We start from the raw sequence: 22432 nt of genomic DNA on the forward strand, positions 1-22432 counted from the left end.
TTCAATTTTAATTTTGGCTATATTACCAAATTTATGAGCTAGCTACAGTCAAGAGCCATTGAAACATTCAAACAATTCAACGGTCCTGATCCACGGCACAATCACGAACTTCTCTGAGCTATAGACATTAATACTTTATGCTGTTAACATTGTTAGAGCTTTAACATTCTAAGAGCTACTAACACAAAATACCTGATTACCTCCAGACATCTACACCTGCTCACCAAAGCCAACACCAGCAATATTATTTTTTTCTCTAGGTTGACCTTCACTTCAGTCACATGCAGCAATCTCTACCACTGATTCTCATCCAGAAAAACCACAAGTCATATAACAATACAACAAAAGAAGGGTGTTAATAGCGCTTATGACCCAAGAAAACAAATTGTCATAAATTATTATTTTTATTATTAATTTTTATTTATAGGGCGCCACTAGGTGTCCCTAGCGCCCTACAGGGACAAACAAAGTTACAATACAAGGTGAGACAGTACAGTACAGTAAACAATAAGCACAGTAACTCGGTGAGCTCAAAGCACAACTAGAGCGGCGTGGGAGGGGAGAGGGGAAGGTCCTGCATACGGCTGAGCCCGAGAGGGAGTGCCCGGATGACAGGGAAACCCCCAGACGGGAGAGGAAGGAGCGAGAGGGGACGGGGGGGAAGAGGGTCCTCGAGGAGGAGGGCTAGGTAGCTAGAGAGACGAGTTAAGAGTGGTGAGGACAGGAGGAGAGATGACCCTGCTCAGAGGTCTGTAATATTTATCCAAAAAATAATCAGACAGTTTTTTAGGATATGGTAATTCTCTTTCTTGTTGTAAGGATATCCTATCCTTTTATTGTCCTGTTGGAATACGTAAAAGATCAAACACAGACATATCATAGTGCAGATTGTATTTTCAACTTTACCAAACATAATCTAATATGCAATTGTCCAAATTACAACAGAAAACTGGTCATATATTTTTGTAAATTCAGTAACTGACTGGTCTAATAAGTAAAAATGGCTGTGGACCTTGTTCCTTTAGGAGCATTTACAGGAAGAAAAGTACTTTCTCCTCCTGCTGCCTGACTGATAATGGTGTCAAGCTGATTCCCAAACAAAACCAAGAGCCTTTTTAGACTCAAAATCAGACTCCAAGAACTTAAACCATAGAGTCCAACGAGTCACGACTGCAGAGGCAGATATCCACGCTCCAATCAGTTCTGAGTCCAGGGCCGCCTCTCCCAAACAATTCGTAGCTCTTTGAACCTGTTCTAATAAAGGAAGCAGTACAGAAGACAGTCTCCCAGCTAACAAACCCTCAGACTGCTGTTCTGACCAGCGTTTTAGATTGAAATTAAAACAAATAAAACAAAAGTGAACAGGGCCAACAGCAGGCCAGCACCTAAACTAAACTGAATCCCAAACAGGAAGTGGGGTAGGGAGAGTGAGGGGCTATGACAAGTTCTTAAAGTGCCCATCACCTATTCCCACTACTCTACACCCAATGTCATCCCAATAGGAGGATAGAGAAATACAGTTTACTGCACATAGCCCTTCATTTACTGATAGTAAAACTTGTTTTAGTATAATTTCATTGTAAATCAGGGTCAGGAGCCTGTAATGTAACAGAAGCAGTCATAAAACGATGCTCTGCTAGTCACTTACCTGTGGTTATTATCCAGAATGTCCCGTTTCAAACGATGAAACTCCTCAGTGTTTGGGTCAACGTGTTCTATTCGGCATCTGAGCGCCTGGTATTTTGCAGTAGTGCTTAGTGTACTTTTGGGTAAGCTGGTCTCACAAACACTAACCATGTCTCTAATAAGCTAGGAATTATGAGAAAGGAAAGATGAATGGAATTGGGTTAAAGTAAAGTCACAGGGATATATATATATATATATATATATATATATATATATATATATATATATATATATATATATATATATATACACACACACACACACACACACACACACACATACATACATTAATAAAAGAGGAAAACAGATTTAAATTAGGGATTATTTCTAGACAGAGATAAATATTATAAATTTTACCTGGCACAAGTCCTGTTTAACAGTCAAAAACTTTTTGTCAATGTTACTCAGCATCTTTTCCTTGTGGGGAATGAATCTATAAAACTCCAGCATCATTTGATGAATGTCTTCTTCTCTATCTCCTTTGGTCAATGCATTTCGCACTTGGTGCAGAATTCCTTCAGCCTTACTGACCTTGAAAGGGATCAGAGGATTAGGCAAATCTCTCATCAAAATACACACAATAGCATCTATATCATTGTTATCAACACACACAGCTTTATTATACTGGTGCATATAATCCATGGCAGCTAAGTGTCCCGAATTTCCAAGGACTGTCCCATGTTTTAAAGGTTTGTCCTTGGAAATGTACCTAATTTTCAATGTTGACCATCTGTATAATGCAGTTTTCCTCGTTCTATATTAAAAAAAAAAGCAATTCTCACGGTCTATAGATATTCTATGGTCAAAAAACAAAAAGAGTCAGCACTTAGGCTAGACCACCTTCGTGTAGGGTCTACCAAAATATATATGTCAAACTCCAAAATGACCACTGTATAAATAATTGAAAACTATGTTATGAAAGCCTTCCAATCCAGCCTTAAAAATAACCACTCACACTCATTTACAATAATAATACCCCACACTCATTTACAATAATAAGCCCCCACACTGGGCTACAATAATAATCACCCACATCCATCTACAATAATAATCACCCACACTAATCTACAACAATAACCACCACACCGGGCTATAAAAAATAAAATATTAATATAGTAGCTTTAATTGCATGAATCTGTTTGAAGAAAGGAAACTGCTGACCTCACGTGGGCCTTTTCCCCTAAAATGGGCTCATTCAAACTTCATTGATGTGTTAAGTGAGGGAGATTGAGATACATTTGAATGTTTTCTTTGCACTGGTATTTGTGTGCCTAAAATGGGGATTTCCCATTTAAAGTGTGGGGGGAAGAGACTCTGCAGCCATCCTCTAAATGCACAAGTCACACCCCTTGAAGCTCATTTAAATATCTTGTCCCACAACATAAAATTTTATTTTTGTATGTGGACACATAGTGAACCCACATTCAGAAAGGAACACCCTGATCTGCCCACCTCCTCTAATCAGGAAAAAAGCCCTGCACCCCCTGCAGTTAATGCCATCCAGACTGGATGACCCATTGTATAAACTTGAACAAATGCAAAAACAGACACATGACATCAGAAACCACATACGCGCTGCAGGGCCCATTTTTGAAGCTTCAGAGAGAACAAGTAATCACATGGAGATAGCAGGCAACTTTTTTCAAGCAACTTAATGTTTTACTTCCATTGACCACAGGGTGCACAGGTCAGTTATTATACACAACTTGCATGCAGCTCATTTACCCTCTCCTGCTAGACCGAACAATGATGTAAAAATATCTGAAATAAAACTGAATCTATATATATATATATATATATATATATATATATATATATATATATATATATATATATATACACACATTTCCACACATTGTCATTTAGTCAGCACCACTCCATGTTACCAGTGTCTACATCTTACATCATTTAGGCTGATGTTTTTCACAGGGCAGGAAAGCATAGAATCCAGATGTCCAAGAGCATCCACCCAGAAGGTCTCTACAAAGCCAGCAACGTCTGGGGGCAATTCTGCAACATTTAGGGCTTCTCCAATCAGCACCTTTTAAATTTGAAGACAAGAGAGAGGTCTTAATAATCATTTCTAATAAATCATACATTAAAGTAGTGGTCAAAGATGTGGCAGGATGAAAAAATGCAATGGCAATGTTAAGTGAATGGAATTTGATAGTTTTACAGTTAAGGCAGTAGGAGAAGTGGCGGTACGTTATACCACCATATATACCTCCACTTCCACCACTGCATTTAACTAAAGGGGAAATATTTAGTCAGATATTATGATAAGACTGTATTATTATTATATAGTACATATATTAGAAATCTGGGTACACAAGAACTAAGCAAGAAGTTGGGATTATCAGTAGCTACTAAATTAATACGTACACCACACTAACATTAGACCTTGACTCTGATTCATTGATACTGACACCTGAAGGAGGAGGAATCCCTAAAAACGCGGTGCACTTTGTAAACCCACCTGTCATGTGCACAGGCAGAACTAGCGAGCTGTGGGCACCGAAGCAGGGAAGTCGGGAGGAGAGAACCGGGGCCCACAGCTCACTAGTTCCTCGTGCAGCGGGCCCCATCATCACCATGGGCCCCCGTGCACCACACCTGCTGCACCAATGGTAGTTCTGCTGCTGGTTATGTGACTGGTCATGTGACATACAGCAGCTGGCAAGAGCCCCTCTGAAACACAGCCTGTGTGAAGGGGTGTTGCTTAAACTGGGACTACATATATTTGTTTGCTGTTGCTGGAGGTTGGAGGTACCAGAGAAAGATATAAATCATCGCCACTTCTAAAGGAAGTAGTGCGAGGATTTAAAACCCACACAAAGGTTTTAAATGGATACCAAACACGTAAATTACTGTTACCTGCTGCATAATAAAGTATTATTCTTAAAAAAAAAAGTGTATTAAGGCACAAACAGATCATTGAGGAAAACTCACATACAAAGTATAATTCACATGTGACTAGGATCACATGAAGACATATAAAAACGATGGGCCCGATTTATATTCGGACATCAGCATATCTTGCAGGATTCCTCGCTGAGCATTCCAAGGAACAGACATTATGCCAATGAGCGCAATTGCAGACAATTCATATCCATAGGCAAGTAACACTAACGACTCCCTACAACTTCAGAGGCGGAATGTGGGTGGGAGGGAGTGGCCTAATATTGGTCATGTTCAGTAAAGGTGCGGCCAATTTAAGTCCTCTGTTTGGCATATGTATAATTGTTTTCAGTTGTAACTTTTACACACCGCTACAGGGCAGGTGTCAATGTCGAATGATAGGGATGACTGACACGGCATCATTTTTTAATTAAAAATTACATATATGCGTATCAATAGCTACCACAGAACAATTGCACGCAAATAAGATAAACTATCTAAATGCATTGTTTGTATTGTAAGCATTGAAGTCATCTTTATTTATGTAAATAATGTCAAACTTTTCTGTAAAAAACAATTATATTTGAAAATAATGATTTTTTAAAATTATTATACTATTAACAGTTGTTGTTTTAATTTATGATAAAATAAAAGTTTTGTGTGCTCCGACTTTTTATTAATCTACTCCTGTTCGTATACTGTAGTCTGTGATTTGTGCAAACCCTTATACCTGGGAGGTGAGTGCATCTGATTTTAACTGCATTTTAATGGTGTTTAAATCATATAGGTCAGTGTAGAACCTGCATATAATGAGGTGCCCTTGACGCTGGGATGCAGGCTTAAATGTTTTGATCAAAATATGAACTAATACCTCATGTTTTCATTTTGCTAGACACACACAGATATGCAGTGTAAAGGATAAGCGCTGACAACTGTATATGGGCATTTATATTGCCACGCAGCTAGTACCACATACAATATGGGATATACTGAGCGCGGGCTTATTGCCAAGCAGCTGGTACAATATATAATGTGGGATATACCGAGCGCGGGCTTGTCTTTTTTCTCTGATTTGTGTATGCATACTGCAAATACTCTTTAGACAGAGCGTATTTCCACTCATATTTAAATCGGAAAGTATCTTAAGATGTGCTTGGATTTGAATACAGGGGAACTACCCACAAGTTGCATGATATTTTAAAATACAGTACTTACATCCAACTTCCGTTCGGACAAGAACGAGGTCCTGTGTGTGAATATGACCACATGTAAAATAAACAATACAGTCAGTACCTTCTGCAGCGCTTGAGAAGCGAAGAACTCAGCTTGCGGTGGGATTTTATCGACTTGTCTGAATCCTTTCTTTTTCAGATCATTGATACGAAGCTCATATTTCTCACAGGCATTCTCTGCAGTGTCTACTTGGTGAAATGTTGCTTTTTTCTGTGTAGTAAAAACAGGAATAAAAAAGAAAATATATTTTTCATTTTATATATCTATTTATCTACGAAATAGTATACAGAGAGGAAAAAAATGCCTATAGTGTATAAGAATACTTCTATATATATGCTCAAGTGTTGAACTACAAACTACATAGAACTAGATAGTAACGGTGTGTGGTTTTACACCTTGAAGACATTCAGACAGGCAATTTAAAAATAGACAGGGAACAATGTTGGACTTGATGAGAAAATGAAGACACTTATTATGATAACGTGGGAACCTAAATAAAGAGGATGTGTTTCTTTGAGCAGTATTTAGTGGAAATGGATCATAGAAATCTTAAAACATCAACAGGAAGCCCTGCTCCAATAGTAACAGAGACAGGTTCCTCTTTGGAACTGTCAGATTCAGACTACTCTCTCTTGTCAAATGCGTGAACTCCTTTTCCCAACCCTTAGCCCTTCCAACTCTTCTTACCTCCCCCTCCCACCCTGCATCACTCCTTATCCATCTCCTTCTTCTTTTCATCTTTTCCTTTCCTCTGTTTATATTGTTTAAAATCAAATTAACATCTTCATGGTACTTAGCTATCACGCCGTTCAATTTATATTGCAAAAGCACTGTGAGAGAGTGTTATTCTGTTTATTAATATTTGTGTACTCTATCTCACTAATGTACCTTTCAAGAATTGTTGTACTATTGTTCGAGATAAGATGTTATTAATAAAACGTACTTAAAAAAAAAAAAATCAACAGGTTCATCACATGTAAGGGAAATAAGATTTTTGGTATTTTAATAGTGTGCAATAATGACAATGAAAAGCTGCAACTACAACTACCACACAATCATTAGAACCTTTGTGTATATTTACCCCTGTAGTTCAAGTTACCTGAGATGTGCTAGGTACACCACGTGTAGTACATACTTTAAAACGATAGGGAACATTTTCATTAAAACAGAGCAGTTCGACCACTGCCACCTCCTCATCCTGAAAGGAAAGCACAAAAACTATTAAAATGTATTATTTTAGTAGGACCAATATCCTGAATGTGCAGGGTCCCCAGCTAAACATGAATATTAAGCTCACTCTGTACTTGTAAGTAACTACGGGCCTGATTAAAAGCTGTATCATAATCATGTGTCCCACGTACACGTGTCCAATGAGCATACCAGCGGTAGTGTCTTCAGCCACACGTATATGACACTTGCAGCTCCTCCAAGAGGCAGAACAGGGGCCTTCACGTGCAAGTAGAGAACAGTAAGAACGTGGAAAAGCACTTTAAGTGCGCTCTTTGAGATGCGTCAGTATTTTTGGTTACACATATCTTTAAATAAGTTACTTACAAAGCATAAATTCTTCTATGCACCTTACAACCAGATGTTTGCACAGAATGCATCTATGAACCATATTTAAGGTTGCATGAATCATAAGTGTGTCTTTCTCAAAATATAGACGTAAAGGTAAAATGACAAAACCAAAAAGAATCTCACACACGTTAATCTGTATAAATAAAATATCACAGCTGCTGCTCACGGGAAAGACTTGTTAATTAATATAATTTTACTTTGACCACGGAGGTTGTGTTGTATTAGAGGAGCAAACATCATGTGACAGGGGCTTTCCAGTTTTGTTAAAAAATGACTCTTACATGTGTTTTTGGCCCAATTCTTTCAGCTGCCTATGCAAGAAATATCTAAAACAAAGATTCACTTATTTACATTACCACATTTTTGCCCAGCTACTCAATTCAAATAAGGTATGTACTTTTTCAAAAAAACTGTATTTTGCCACTTCTGTGTCCTCTGGGAGAAGATTGCATTTTTCTCCGTCTTCTACAAACTCCTGGTCATCTTTAAAATTCCTAAAATGAGAAAATGAGCTCTGTTTAATTGCCCCTGTGTTATTAATGCAGTGGGTCTCTAACTCTGGGCAAACACACCTAAGTTTTAGTGAATGGTGTAATGCATTGTAGTGCCCCGATTTAAAAGTACTGAATAATCCAACCCTCTCTTTCCCCCCCCAAAAGAGCTTAAAAGCTTCCAAGTATACATCCCCTTTCCCTCTTTTTATGTTAACCTTTTATATTTGTTTTTGTTATTGTTTTTCAAACTGTATTGCAAAAAAATTCAATTGTTTATGAAGTTAAAAAAAAAAAGCCTCAAAAGTATAGATCAAAGTTCTTGATATCTAGCGGAACGCTGAATACAGAGAGTATTATTATTACCATTTATTTATATAGCGCCACTATTTCTGCAGCGCTGTACAGAGAACTCACTCACATCAGTCCCTGCTCCACTGGGGCTTACAGTCTAAATTCCCTAACACACACACACACACACAGACAGACTAGGGTCAATTTGTTAACAGCCAATTAACCAATCAGTATGTTTTTGGAGTGTGGGAGGAAACCCATGCGAACACAGGGAAAAAATACAAACTCCAGACAGATAAGGCCACGGTTGGGAATTGAACTCATGACCCCAGTGCTGTAAGGTAGAAGTGCTAACAACTTAGCCACCGTGCTGCCCCAAGTATCATCATCATCATCATGTTATTTATATAGCGCCACTAATTCCGCAGCGCTGTACAGAGAACTCACTCAGTCCCTGCCCCATTGGAGCTTACAGTCTAAATTCCCTAACATACATACACACACACACAGACAGAGAGTCTAGGGTAAATTTTTATAGCAGCCAAATAACCTACTAATATATTTTTGGAGTGTGGGAGGAAACCGGAGCACTCGGAGGAAACCCACGCGAACACAGGGAGAAAATACAAACTCCAATCGAACTCCCAACCATGGGAGTAGGGGCTTTTATACTGTAGCCAGAGACCCAGGGCATTAATCAAGTCTAGACCTCCCACATCCAAACTCAGTGATGCAAGTTTGATCATTAAATGGGCATTAACAATTAACAATTTTTACTGTACACAGTATTCAACAATAATAAATACCTTTCAGGTAGGTTTTCCTTGTTTTCATTCAGGATTTTGGAAATATTTTTCTTATCTGCAAAATGAATAAATACTTTTTATTTCTGCTTCATCCAACAAGGTAGCAATGTTTCACTGACTGCTATCAGCTGTGGCTACTCCCTTCATTTTCATCAGTCTGGGAGAAAAAATTATGTACTATAATAAGAGATGCTCACTGACCCCGTGTTTTGGTTTTGGTTTTGGGTCTGGATTACCGTTGTGTTTTGATTTTGCAAAACCGGCATTGCGTGTTTTGGTTTTGTTTGGTTTTGTTTTGCCATTTTGTTGGAAAATCAATGTTTTTGTGCATAAAATAACCAAATTTAGTGCTCCACCTGTTTCTTGGATAAGTAATGTAATTGTAAAGCTAATAAATTAGCAAAAAAACAGTTTAATTCCTGGTAGGTAGGCCTTCATTAATTCTACACACAAACCAGATTGTCTTCCTCTCCATCTATGCATATTGGCAATGCAGCCATTGTCTTTGGGTGTATATTACACCCTACACTTATAGTTAAATATGTAAAGAAATGGACAAAGGCAGTTTGGTTTCTGTCTCTCTAGGCCCCCCTCCACTTGTAGAAAATACAAAAAAATTCAGCCGTTATAGACTGTACAATATTAGGTGAAATGGACAAAGGCAGTTTGGTTTCTGTCTCTCTAGGCCCCCCTCCACTTGTAGAAAATACAAAAAAATTCAGCCGTTATAGACTGTACAATATTAATTGAAATAGACAAAGGCAGTTTGGGGTCAGTCTGTGTATGACACCCTACCCATAATGAGAAATTGCCAAAACAGCAGCCTTTCAAGACGGAACGTGATATGGAAATGCCCCAAGTCCCTTTCCTCTTTGGGGGTAGATTGCAGCCTAGACTTAAATAGAAAGTTTTAAAAAGATGTTATCATCATCATCTGAAGCTTCATCCTCACCCTCATCAGTGTGTACGTCATCATCACAGACTATCAATTCACCTCCGCTTGAATCCGCCATTAGAGAACAGTCAGTGCTTGGATGTCTTTGATGGTGAAGGGCTTCTTCGTGGAAGATGAAGTTCATTTTTATAAACATAATTTTCTCCACATTTTTTGGAAGTAACCTTCTACGGCGATCACTGACTAAGTTCCCAGCTGTGCTGAACACTCGTTCAGAGTACACACTGGAGGGTGGGCAGCTTAGGTATTGCAAAGCAAGTTTATACATGGGTTTCCAAATGGCCTGCTTTTCCTCCTAGTAAGGAAAGGGACTGTCTGACATTTCCATATCAATTACCTCTTGAAAATAATCCTCCACCATCCTTTGCATGTTTATACTCGTATTGGATGGAGTTATGGACAAGGTGACCCATTTTTTGGAAAAATTCTTCAAACCAGCCTAGATGTTAAATTGTTCTGGTCTGCCCCCTGCATCTTCCCTGCTTCTTTTTGAGAAATTTAATTTTTTACGAGCAGCAGCAGCTTGAGAAAGTGAAGGAGAACACGTCGTCAAGCCGAGGCCCAGTTCAGCGGCCAACTTGCTGAGCAATAGCTCCTTGCAAAAGTTCACATCTCCTTCATTTTGAAGCAAAGACTCAATGTAGGTCTTAAACCTTGGATCAAGCACAGTGGCCAAAACGTACTGATCCGAGTTCAAGATCTTAATAACTCGAGGATCATTGAGATGCAAATGAAGTACTTGATCAACAAGGCCAACATACTTTGCGGAATTGCTTGATTTCATCTCCTCCTTCAGTTTCTCAAGCTGCTTTTCCAATAGTCTAATTAAAGGAATGACTTGTCTCAAACTAGCAGAATCTGCACTCACTTCACACGTCACGACTTCAAATGGTTTCAGCACCTTGCACAGGACTGAAAGGATTCCCCATTGTGCAAGAGTGAAATACATGCCCCCTCCTTTCCCAATGTCATGGCTTGTGCAATACGCTTGGATGGCTTTGCGCTGTTCCTCCCTCCTCTGCAGCATGTATAGGGTGGAATTCCACCTAGTTACCACCTCCTGCTTAAGTTGGTGGCAGGGCAAGTTAAACTGCTCTTGGAGCTGCTGCAATCTCCTACATGCTGTGGCCGAATGCCTGAAATGGCCTGAAATCTTACGGGCCACCGAAAGCATCTCCTGCACCTCACGGTTATTTTGTAGGAAGCTCTGCACTACCAAGTTGATGGTGTGAGCAAAACAGGGAATGTGCTGGAAATCACCCAGCTGTAATGCTCGCACTATATTGTTGGACGCAGATCTAACACTAACATGGCAGCCATGGCGTCTGTGATTCGCTTGGCGACTGGGTGACTGCTGTCCCTTTTTCTGGGCCTTCCTCTGGGCTGACGATTCACCCCCAGCAGCAGCAACAGCAGCAGCAGCAGTGGGACTAACGCTTTCTTCAGAGGAATCAATAATAGTGCAGGAGTCATCCAGCCTTAATAAGTGGGATGCAGGGCTAACTCCGAGCGCTACTGAGGATATTGATGAGGATGGTGTTGTGGGTGTATTTTGTAGCTGTTGGGATGTTGGTGAACGGAGGGTCCTAGCTGATGATGGAGTGCTTGTAATTTTTTTGGAAGAACTTTCAGCTTTTCCTAACACTTTGCCACAAACTCTCGTCAAATGGCGTAACATAGACGAGGTTCCAAGTTGGTTAAGGTCCCTCCCTCGACTGACTGTGGCTTGACATACACTACAAATGGCTATACAGTTGTTGTCTGGATTGGGGTAGAAATAATTCCACACATAAGAAGTGGATTTTTTAGTTTTATGGCCTGGCATGACAATGCCCTTTTTCTTGTCATGTGCCAGAACTGCTGCCACTGGTGCAGGACTTACACAAACAACCTCATCCTCATCAACATCCTCATTAGCGCCCTCGTCGCCTACACAAATCTCCCCATCAACCTCTTCTATTTCCATTGTGGCATCCTCAATTTGTGTATCACCGGCTACACTCGGGCTGTTCAGGCACACATCAGCAGAACTGCTGAAAGGGTCACTCTTTATGGGTACACTAACAGAATGCTCACGTTTAGACATCCCACTGTTGGATGGACTCTCCACAGGGATTGGTGTCATTTGTGATTCAGAGCAAACATTATCCTCTAATGCCTTACTGTTATCTTGCAGCTCGGCTTTAACGCGTAACAGTAGTTGTGCACCACTTGTAGGCTCGGTGACATTTTTGGATCTGCCACTAATAGAGTAAGGTGAAGGCCTCATTCACTCTTTGCCACTGCGTGTGTAGAATGGCATGTTGGCAATTGGCAATGACTGGTGACAGAACCTGGTTGCTCATTCTGCTCATATGTGGACTGCTTTGAATCCATTCTGAGCCCAAAGCACTTGTAGTGCTACAAATTATTCTAGATACTGCTGACAAATATGTCTTTTGACAGCCAGAAATATTAATGCAAAAGAATGGGGGACACCCCAAAAGCACTTGGGAGTGCTAAATATTATATTTTTAGTCTGCTGAAAAATAGTACTTTTGACAGCCAGAAATATTAAAGCAAAAGAATGGGGGACACCCCAAAGCACTTGCAGTGCCAAATATTGAAAAAAAAGACTCCTCTATCCTCCTCTCTTCTCTATCAATTGTTATCAGAATTGTAATCAGAATTGTAATCAGAATTGTATTCTCTGTCCCTGCTCTAATCAGCCTGTGACTACACCCTGCTCTCTCCCTCTGTCAAATGGCGATGGATTGCTGTGGAGGCAGGTATTTATAATTTTCAAATATCGCGAGAACTGAGCCCCGAGATCCGGCGACGTCGCGATGACGTTCGGCCTTGATTTGGATTCCGAGCGGGCGGGAGAGTACCGAGCAGACTCGGATAGGCAAAGTTCGGGTGGGTTCGGTTCTCGGGGAACCGAGCCCGCCCATCTCTAACTATAATTCTATTTACAAGAGCAGGCTTCAATGGATAACACATACTTCACTAGTATTTTCCTCTAGAAGTATCAACATAGATTTAGGGTACGTCTTTGTGACAAAGCAGCCCACAAACACAATCATAGTTCAGGGCTCATTAGGAGATATTTCAGGCGAAAGTTTTAAGAAGTGCTTTTTAATTTGCAATTGTTGTTTTATGAACGACATGTGCAGGTAAGATCTGCTTAATGCAGACACACTTATAACATACAAGCTCTGAGTGGTTATGTAAGACACTTACAAACACGATTTAATTAAGTTATTGTAACAGATTCATTGTATGTTGGATCTTCATTTGAAGTACATTTAAAAAGTATCTGCTAATGATTGGACAAAAAAATTAATTCTGAATAACCTGTCCTTTGTTGACTTCCTCCCTCTCATCAGCTGCTTCAATAGTTTGCATATTATTTCCATAATATGTGAGAATCTCTTGTATTAGAAATATTGTTCTATAAATGTTTTAAAAGTAATAGTAAAAAAAAAAGCTATAAAAGTAATGAAACTCTTTGCTGGTCTGAAGGAAAGACGCAGGATTATTGTTGTACTGAGCGTGTTGTGTATATATTAGTATTGTAGGTATGTCCCTGGAAGGATGGATGTCCCTGGAAGGATGGATACCTAAGGTAAGTTCCAGGGAATATTTATACAATGTTTTGGATGCCTGTATACGCAACAGAAGCAACTTTTCTGCACAGAATGTTAAGCACTACAGTATTTAGAAACCTCACTCAAACTATGAAAAGGGTTAGGGAGCGTGGCATCATCATCATTTAATTATATAGCACACAAATAGCAATTCCGATATCCAGATTTATTGTCTGGGCCAATTTCGTGTCTAAAAAATCACTGCCGCCCAACTACTAAATAAAAGCCAGAACATGAATAGACATCATCATCATCAACATTTATTTATATAGCGCCAGCAAATTCTACAATTGGGAACAAACACAGTAATAAAACAATACTGGTTAGTACATACAGATAGTGAGGTAAATAGGCACTGCTCACAAGATTACAAGAATGAAAATTTGTGACTTGTAAGGAAGGGGTTAAGTCTATAGGGCATCGCATAGCCCTGCCATTTCTTTACATACCTGGGGGAACACATGGCCTTTATATTGCCTAACAGCCCAGTGTAAGGGTGTCTACTAGGAGAAAAGAGTGTTCACGTACTTATGTGCTGCAAAACTTCTGCCAGGCCTAATTCTAATATCTAGACCAAGTAAAAAGTATGGCATCTAATATACCTGGGACTTTGGGTTTAACAATAAGGGTTTATTTTCCATAATTTCAAGTGCCATAACTAAGATAGACTAAAAGAACATATGGAGTACATGAAGTACGCCCTGAATGAAAGTTTGCCCATCAGGTATGACAGCAAGTCTTCTTTTAAAGAAGACCGAAAGAGCTGACACCTGACCCGTAACAGAACTAAGACACAAACCTGCATCCAACCCGTCCTGCAAGAACTTAAGTAACCTGTCCAAGCAAAAAGAAGAAGTATGATATTCCTTCTTTTCACACCAGCCAATATATGTCTTTCAGACTTGATTTTATTTCATCTTAATTCCTCTTTTTATCTTAATTCCTCTCCTCCTCGGATAAATTTATATATTGTTTATTTGCTGTAAAATAACAGACTTGTAGAAAGAAAGAGCAAGAAAAAATTAATGAAAAGAAAGGAATGTCATAGTTACTTCAGTGATTTGTTCATTTTGACTTTGTTGATGTTACGTATTGTAAATCACGATGTTCTATTTAATAAAGATATATTACAACAGATTTGATGATAGATCTTTGCAGAAGCTGGTTTCCGAGCCCGAAGCATGGTTTGCACCACACGTTCGGAAAACCCCTTAGCTCTCCGAATTATGGCTTCAACAGCCACGCCGTCAAAGCCAGACGTTGTAAACTTAGATGACAAAATGGACCTGTAAGCGGAACCTCCAAGGGACTTGGCGTCTACCGCGACAGCCATGGGATCTTTTGCGTTGGAGCAGAAGAGGGGGACTTTGTGATTCAGCCAGGATGCCATAATGTCGACATCTGGGTGACCCCACCGTTCCACCAACTGACGAAATACCTCTGGATGAAGGGACAATTTCCGCATGGCCAAAGGACTCTTGGTGCCGCCCTGATGATTGAGGTATGCCACTGACGTGGCACTGTCTGACTGAATCTTCACTGGCCATCTATGCAGCAAGCGTTGCACGCTCATAAGAACATGAAACACTGCTCACAGTTCCAAGACATTGATTGGATTCTTTTTGAGTACAAAGACCCTGAAACCGAGCGTGAAGACAGACGGCCCATCAACCTTGAAGGCTGGCATCCTTAGTGATCAAAGTCCAATTTCAAAATGATAACTTGCGCTTCCTGGCGAGATTCTGTTTGTGTAACCACCATGAAGTGACTGACTCATCTGCGGAGACAGGCGGAATACCTGAGCCGCCAGATTCAGATGGAATTTGTTGCATTGCGACATAAGTTCTAACTGGAACTGCCGTGCATGAAACCGAGCAAACTGGACCGGCTAGAAAGTCGATACCATCTTACCCAAAACTCTCAAGGCAAAATGTACCGAAGGCTGCTTTTCCGCAATAAGTTTCACCATGTTCTGCAAGGCTAGAATCTTGTCCTGGCTGGTAAGAACACCCGTCGTTGTCGGGTGTTGAATAAAAAGACCCAAAATGATCATCCATTGAGATGGGATCAACTTAGACTTTTTGAAGTTGAGAATCCAACCGTAAGACTGTAGAGTCTGGATTACTACTTGGATATGCGACTGAAGCACCTTTGGAAAATCTGCCATTAAAGAAGATCGTCTAGGTAAGGGATGATTGTAATCCCCTTGGACTTTAGCAGAGCAGCCATGACTGCCATGATCTTAGTGCAGATACGTGGGGTCGTGGCCAGACCAAAGGGAAGAGCCTGAAATTGTTAGTGCACTGATTGAACCGCAAACCTCAAAAGGGACTAAAGACCCTTCCAGATAGGCACCTGGAGATAGGCATCCTTGATGTCTAGAGACACCATGAGTCTCCTTGTTTTATGCCGTGAATTACAGAGCGCAAAGACTTCATCTTGAACTTGGGCACTCTGACCTGGGTGTTGAAAGATTTCAGAATCAGAATTGGTCTGAATGAGCCATCTGGTTTTGGCACAAGAAAAAGGTTGGAACATGTTTGAGAATCTGGCACTGGGATAATCACTCCGGAAGAAAGGAGTAATTGAATCGCTTCTCGCAAAGCCAATCATTCTTGTGGACAAGTGAGAAGCCCTTTGGCAAAGAACTGTCTGGGAAAAAAACCCAGGAGATCGATCTTGTATTCCCGGTCCACCACACTCCGAGCCCAGTCATCGGTGGTAGTCTGAAACCACCGATCCCTGAACAAGAGAAGACAGGCTCCCACCACTTGCGACAACGGAGGAGCAAAATGCCTGTCATGCAGACTGCTTGTCTACAGGCTTCGCTGCTGGACATCGAGCAGACCAGGCCTGGTGCCCACGATGCAAACCACCCCTGGGTGCGGATGACTGGCCTGTAGAAGATTGGCTGAGGAATATTGACACCGAAAACTGCCTGAAGACTGAAAGAACGGGAATTTGGACATTCTTTGTTTGGGAGCATTAACTGGGAGAAAAGTGCCCTTTCCACCTGTAGCCTGACTGATAATGTGCTCAAACTGAGGTCCAAACAAAACACCCCTAGAAAAAGGTATGGTCTCAAGAGCCGTTTTAGACTCCCCATCAGCCTCCCAGGACTTAAGCCAGAGAGTGCGACGAGCCGAAACTGCAGAGACAGAAATATGTGCTCAAATAGGACCCGCGTCCATAGCTGCCTCTCCTAAATAATCTGTCACCCTCTGAATTTGCTCCACTAATGGAAGCAGTTCCGAGGACGGCCTGCCTGCCAATAAACCTTCACACAGCTGTTCTGACCAGCGTTCTACAGCTTTGTTCACCCACGCAGATGCCAAGGCAGGCCTCAAAGGGGCACCTGCTGCCACGAAAAGACGGCCTCAACCTTACGGTCTGTACTATCCTTAAGAGTGGCTGCGTTAGGAAGAGGAATAATAGTTACCTTAGCTAACCTTGCAACAGCAGCATCCACACGTGGAGGCGTCTCCCATTTAGCAAGAACTTCAGGAGGAAAAGGATAACACGACTGCAGTCGCCGAGTTACTTGGAACTTCCTATCTGGGGAAGCCCAAGGCTCTGACAACCAATCTTCCAAATGGGAAGAAGCCGGGAATGATAAAAATTACTTTTTCCTGCACGCAAAAAGGGAAGCCTTTGCAGCGTCAGGAACCTCTCCTCAGGGAAATCAAGTACCTGACGCACAGCTTGTATTAATTTTTCCATGTAATTTGTACATAAACTATTTCACAACCAAATAAAGTGCATCTTATTTTTACTAAGACACCCTAAATACATAATTCCTCCAAAAGTAATATATTTATTATGTTATATTTTTATATTCTGCTATTATATAAAAAAAGGATTATTTATGATTATTATTATGCTTACAAAAGTGACTACTGGGGGTATATTTACTAAACGGTGGGTTTGATAAATTGGAGATGTTGCCTATAGCAACCAATCAGATTCCCTCTGTCATTTATTTACTACATTCTACAAAATGACAGCTAAAATCTGATTGGTTGCTATAGGCAACATCTCCACTTTTTCAAACCCGCCGTTTAGTAAATATATCCCATGGTGTTTTTTCAAGATGATGAATAATTTATTTATGGCATTCTGATGGCACCAAACCTAAACACTAAATAATAAAACCCCAATAATTACCTTTCCCTTTATCCAGGATCACCTCACATTGTTTGCCGTCATCTTGCCAACCCACCTCAACAAGTGGTTCCCCTTGAATTGATTTCCATATAAAGTCTGGGTTTACTACTGAGATGCAGTGCTTCTGAATACTTCTCTGCTGGGTACTGTTCAGCGTAGCAGCGTCAATCACAACGACATGTGTGCACTAAAACATATAGAACGTTGAATTCTGTAAGCATGCTGATATTAAATGAATAAATGTAAGAGCAACTTTATTCTTGTTTAACTGAAAGAGGTGGGCACAGCTTCTGGAGCCAAACATCTAACGGACCTTATTTAATTAGCTAAAAGCAAGGCGCATTTTTCTTAATATTTACTTAGTCACATGAACTTTTTTACCTCTCAGCAACTCACTGGACCAATAGCCTTGACGATGCAGACTATAAATTCTATAGGAACCAGAGACATCAGTGAGATCACTAGTTTGTACTGAATTGATAGTCTGAATATTGACATCACTAGTTTCTTGTGAATATTGGGCTGAATATAGTCTGAATAATGGTTCAGCTCACAAAAGGGCTGCCCTCACTGTTTAAGTGGGACAGTTCAAAAAAACAAAACAAGATCAGGAAATAAAAGTAATGATAGTATAATAATACAAATAAAGAGAAGTCTGTCTGTAGCCACAATTCTCCATCAGAAAATTGGGATACATTAGGCCGAACCCCTGATCTGCATATAGTACTTCCCACCCATTCCTCACCCGTTTCCAATTTTAGACCTTTTAACATTTGGGGGGGGGGGGGGGTTCAATTCAGCATGATATTTGTCTTGAACGTCCGCGGAGACACAATGTGTCGATGATATGGCAATAATCTCCGCTCATTTTAACGTACACCTTATAGGTTTGTGCAGAAAAATAAGCGGAGATTCCTACCGTAATGGCTGGCAATCTACGTAGGCGTACATCACAGTGATATCCGCTCGGCACATCACTAGCAATTGAGTGTCCTCTTTGAATTTGGGACTATCCTGTGGAAATCGTAGCAGCTTTATCGATATCAACATTCATTACAATGAAACATTATATTTACATTGCATTGTTATTTATACTCACTATAGGTTTATCAAATTTTAAATGTTAGCAAAAACCATCTTATCCAGGGACCACACGTACCTTTTCATTCAATACAAATACTATAGCTCCTCCATTGGACGATATGCTGGATTTCAGTTTTGACTTTTCTTTTAATGGTAAGGAGTTCACTTTGAGGAAAAATACGCAGTCTGAAAAGATGGGCACACCCATCCTAAGAGAAACAAAATCAGTATTAAATGATATATTTAAGTTAAATTACGACTCCTATCATTTACAAATAGAAAACTGGGACATCCCATGTGACATAAGGCTTGATCAGTCTATAATACAGAAGTGGTGTCAATATAAGAATAAACTCCAGTAGATAATATCTGTATAAACAGTGAGTTATAATGACATAATGCTTATAATCTGCACGCTCTGACGTAATCACTGCAGTTGCCAATAGATAAATGTGTATGTTATAAGGAATAAAGATCCTATACCTCTGCACACCATAACTCTGTTGTGACTCTGCATATAGTCTTGTGTATTTATATGGTAACAGGACTTCTCAGTCACTTCTACTGTCAATATAACATACAGTAGAGAGAGCATTAGGCCATATATATATAATTATAGAAATACATAAGCTATCCCATGCTTTACATTGGACTCAATTGTAATAAAAAAAGTAACATAGTAACATAGTAACATAGTTGATGAGGTTGAAAAAAGACACCAGTCCATCAAGTTCAACCTATTTTGGATCTCCTGCGATCCTACACTTATATTTGAAATTAATCCAGAGTAGGCAACCGCCCATCTGTTTCAATTTTGAAAATCCCCCCAGACTCAATATTGCAATCCAATTTTTACCCTATATCCACTACTATCCTTTATTTTAAATTAACGGTCGTATCCCTGGATACACCTTTCCGCTAAAAATTTGTCGAACCCTTTCTTAAACATATCTATTGAATCTGCCATCACGACCTTCCCTGGCAATGAATTCCATATCTTGACTGCCCTTACTGTAAAGAACCCCTTCCTTTGCTGGTTGTGAAATTTCCTCTCCTCTAACCTTAGGGAAAGACCACGTGTCCTGTGTATGGTCCTTGGGGTAAAAAGTTCCCATGAAAGCTCTCTGTATTGACCCCTAATGTATTTGTACATAGTAATCATATCTCCCCTTAGACGCCTCTTTTCTAAAGTAAACATGCCTAAACTGGCTAAAACTTTCCTCATAACTTAATGACTCCATACCCTTTATCAATTTTGTCGCCCTTCTCTGAACCCTTTCTAGTTCCAAATGATCTTTTTTATAGAGTGGTGCCCAGAACTGTACTGCATATTCAAGATGAGGTCTTACCAACGATTTATACAGTGGCAAAATTACAATGTCTTCCCTTGCATCTATGCCCCTTTTTATGCATGCCAATACTTTGTTTGCCCTTGCAGCTGCTGCTTGACATTGAGCACTATTGCTAAGTCTACTGTCTACGAGCACTCCCAAATCCTTTTCCATTATAGATTCTCCCAAATTAATTCCATTTAATTTATAGATTGCGTTCTTGTTTTTGATCCCTGAATGTATAACCTTACATTTATCTGTGTTAAACCTCATATTCCATTTAGTCGCCCAATCCTCCAGTTTATTTAAATCCCTCTGTAGAGAAGCTACATCTTGCTCTGATTTTATTACCTCACAGAGTTTAGTGTCATCTGCAAGTGATGTTGCATTTTTTTAATCTTATTAATCTAGGCGCATCAGACTTCTGAACTATCATTTTACAAATACAGGACTGACTTTTAAAAACAAGGGAATTTTGAAGCTGTTTTCCATGTCAGTACGACTCTTGTAAAGCATTGGATCTGATATCACATGGAAAGAATTTATTTGAATTAGAAGGCATTCAGAGAAGAGGGACTATGGGCTAGATTTACTAAGCTGCGGGTTTGAAAAAGTGGGGATGTTGCCTATAGCAACCAATCAGATTCTAGCTATCATTTTGTAGAAGGTACTAAATCAATGAAAGCTAGAATCTGATTGGTTGCTATAGGCAACATCCCCACTTTTTCAAACCCGCAGCTTAGTAAATCTAGCCCTATGTCAGTAAATGGTATGGAAGTTCTTAAAGATCAAGATAAAACCATGTCGGACCTGTTTTCACTTTTAATGTAACCTTACAACCAACAAAATTTATCTGAAAAACTAATAGAATGACTTTTAGGAAAAAAAAGGAAAATTACAAATACTCTGGTAGCATAAGTGTGAACACATCTAAACCACACCTCCTAACATTTAAAATCCCGAGAACGGGACAAAATAAGCCACTCACCCGATCTGCATAAACTCCACCCACAAGTAGGCAAATTTGTGTAAAGCTCCACCCACTTTCCTGTTAAGCCCCGCACTTTTTGCAAATCGGGTTGTCGCACCAAAATCAGGACAGTTGGGAGGCAAGATAAACTATTACTTTGTGAAAGCACATTTTGCTTTAAAATATAGCAGTGATTCTTATTTAAGAAATCTCAATCAACTATGCACACCTGGACTTTGTAATTCTCTTCCTTGTAAAAACAATGGTACATCAAACACCACAGTGGTGTTGTCTGACAAATTTCTTATGGGGTTTTCCTGCAAAATAACTTTAGCACCACCCGTAACTCTAAGACATAGATTTAAAGTTTGGCCTCTGCCGTGAACCACAGACCTAGAAAATGACAGTGGAGAACGACCGCCTCTTGGCCCCGAAGGCTGGCTTCCATCATCATAACTGTCTAGTTCCTTTTTGGGTGGCCTTTGATGATTTTTTCAACCTTCAACCACAAAGGGAGAAAGTAATACAGTCCCAGAGACAGAGAGATCTGTTGTGTGTTCATATGAGTGAGACTTGTACCATGAGTTCTATCTGGAACGCCCTTGAATGGAAATGTACAAACTACTGAACCTCAAATATAAGAACAGATTGAAGGCCCTACTAGATTGGAACATGCAAGTAAGCATCTTTGATATTTGACTTTTTACCCGACCCACAGGGAGGCAGATACATCTGGAGAAACATCTGGGTGGAGCTAAGAGCTATCTATGATATATCCTCAATCCATTATGCCCTTAACACAGGAATCTGAAGTGGAAATGAAGCAGACAGGTTACTACCACTGCTGCCACCAGTTGGGCTAACTGCTCATCCTGAAAACTGTCTCAGGGTTTCTCCACTCGCATTTTAGCAGACCAGACTTCTTTTCCTCCATGCTGCCATCCACAAGAGTCAGAGGTCTGCTCAACACCTCTTACCTTTACCCTCAGCACAAAAGGACTATAACCCAGAGCACCATGCCTTAGGATAAGGAATTTTTCCCGCCCATGACCCAGTTAATGATCGTATACAATACTAGACCGAATAGGAAATAACCCAAAAAAGGAAAAGACCAGACTCCTTACACTATGAATCTGCCTCCCAAACATTGAGCCAGAGAGTTCTGCGAGATGAAACCACTGAAGCTGAAAAACTAGCTCCAATGAGACAATCATCCACAGCCGCATCCCCAAATATTCAGACGCCTATTGAATGTGCTAAACCAAAGATACTAATTCATACCAGGCCTCCCTGAGTGCAAAGACTCAAGGAGTT

General features: G+C 40.1%; 1 protein-coding gene across 4 annotated transcripts in view; it reads right to left on the reverse strand.

Annotated features, from left to right (window-relative positions):
• The window catches only part of LOC142140899 (protein mono-ADP-ribosyltransferase PARP4-like), a 219748-nt gene that overhangs the window by 182657 nt on the left and 14659 nt on the right, over window positions 1-22432 (reverse strand). For all 4 annotated transcript variants that reach the window (XM_075198874.1, XM_075198875.1, XM_075198873.1 and 1 more), the window contains exons 2-10: window positions 18894-19026; window positions 17735-17921; window positions 8987-9041; window positions 7793-7889; window positions 6917-7015; window positions 5878-6027; window positions 3590-3727; window positions 2044-2217; window positions 1649-1809 (exon numbers count right to left, since the gene is read on the reverse strand). In XM_075198874.1, coding sequence (XP_075054975.1) covers window positions 1649-1809; window positions 2044-2217; window positions 3590-3727; window positions 5878-6027; window positions 6917-7015; window positions 7793-7889; window positions 8987-9041; window positions 17735-17921; window positions 18894-19025 — 1193 coding nt within the window. In that variant the 5' untranslated portion in view covers window position 19026. The remainder of the gene's footprint in view (window positions 1-1648; window positions 1810-2043; window positions 2218-3589; window positions 3728-5877; window positions 6028-6916; window positions 7016-7792; window positions 7890-8986; window positions 9042-17734; window positions 17922-18893; window positions 19027-22432) is intronic.

This window comes from Mixophyes fleayi, chromosome 2 (assembly GCF_038048845.1).
Source record: "Mixophyes fleayi isolate aMixFle1 chromosome 2, aMixFle1.hap1, whole genome shotgun sequence".
Classification (NCBI taxonomy): domain Eukaryota; kingdom Metazoa; phylum Chordata; class Amphibia; order Anura; family Limnodynastidae; genus Mixophyes; species Mixophyes fleayi.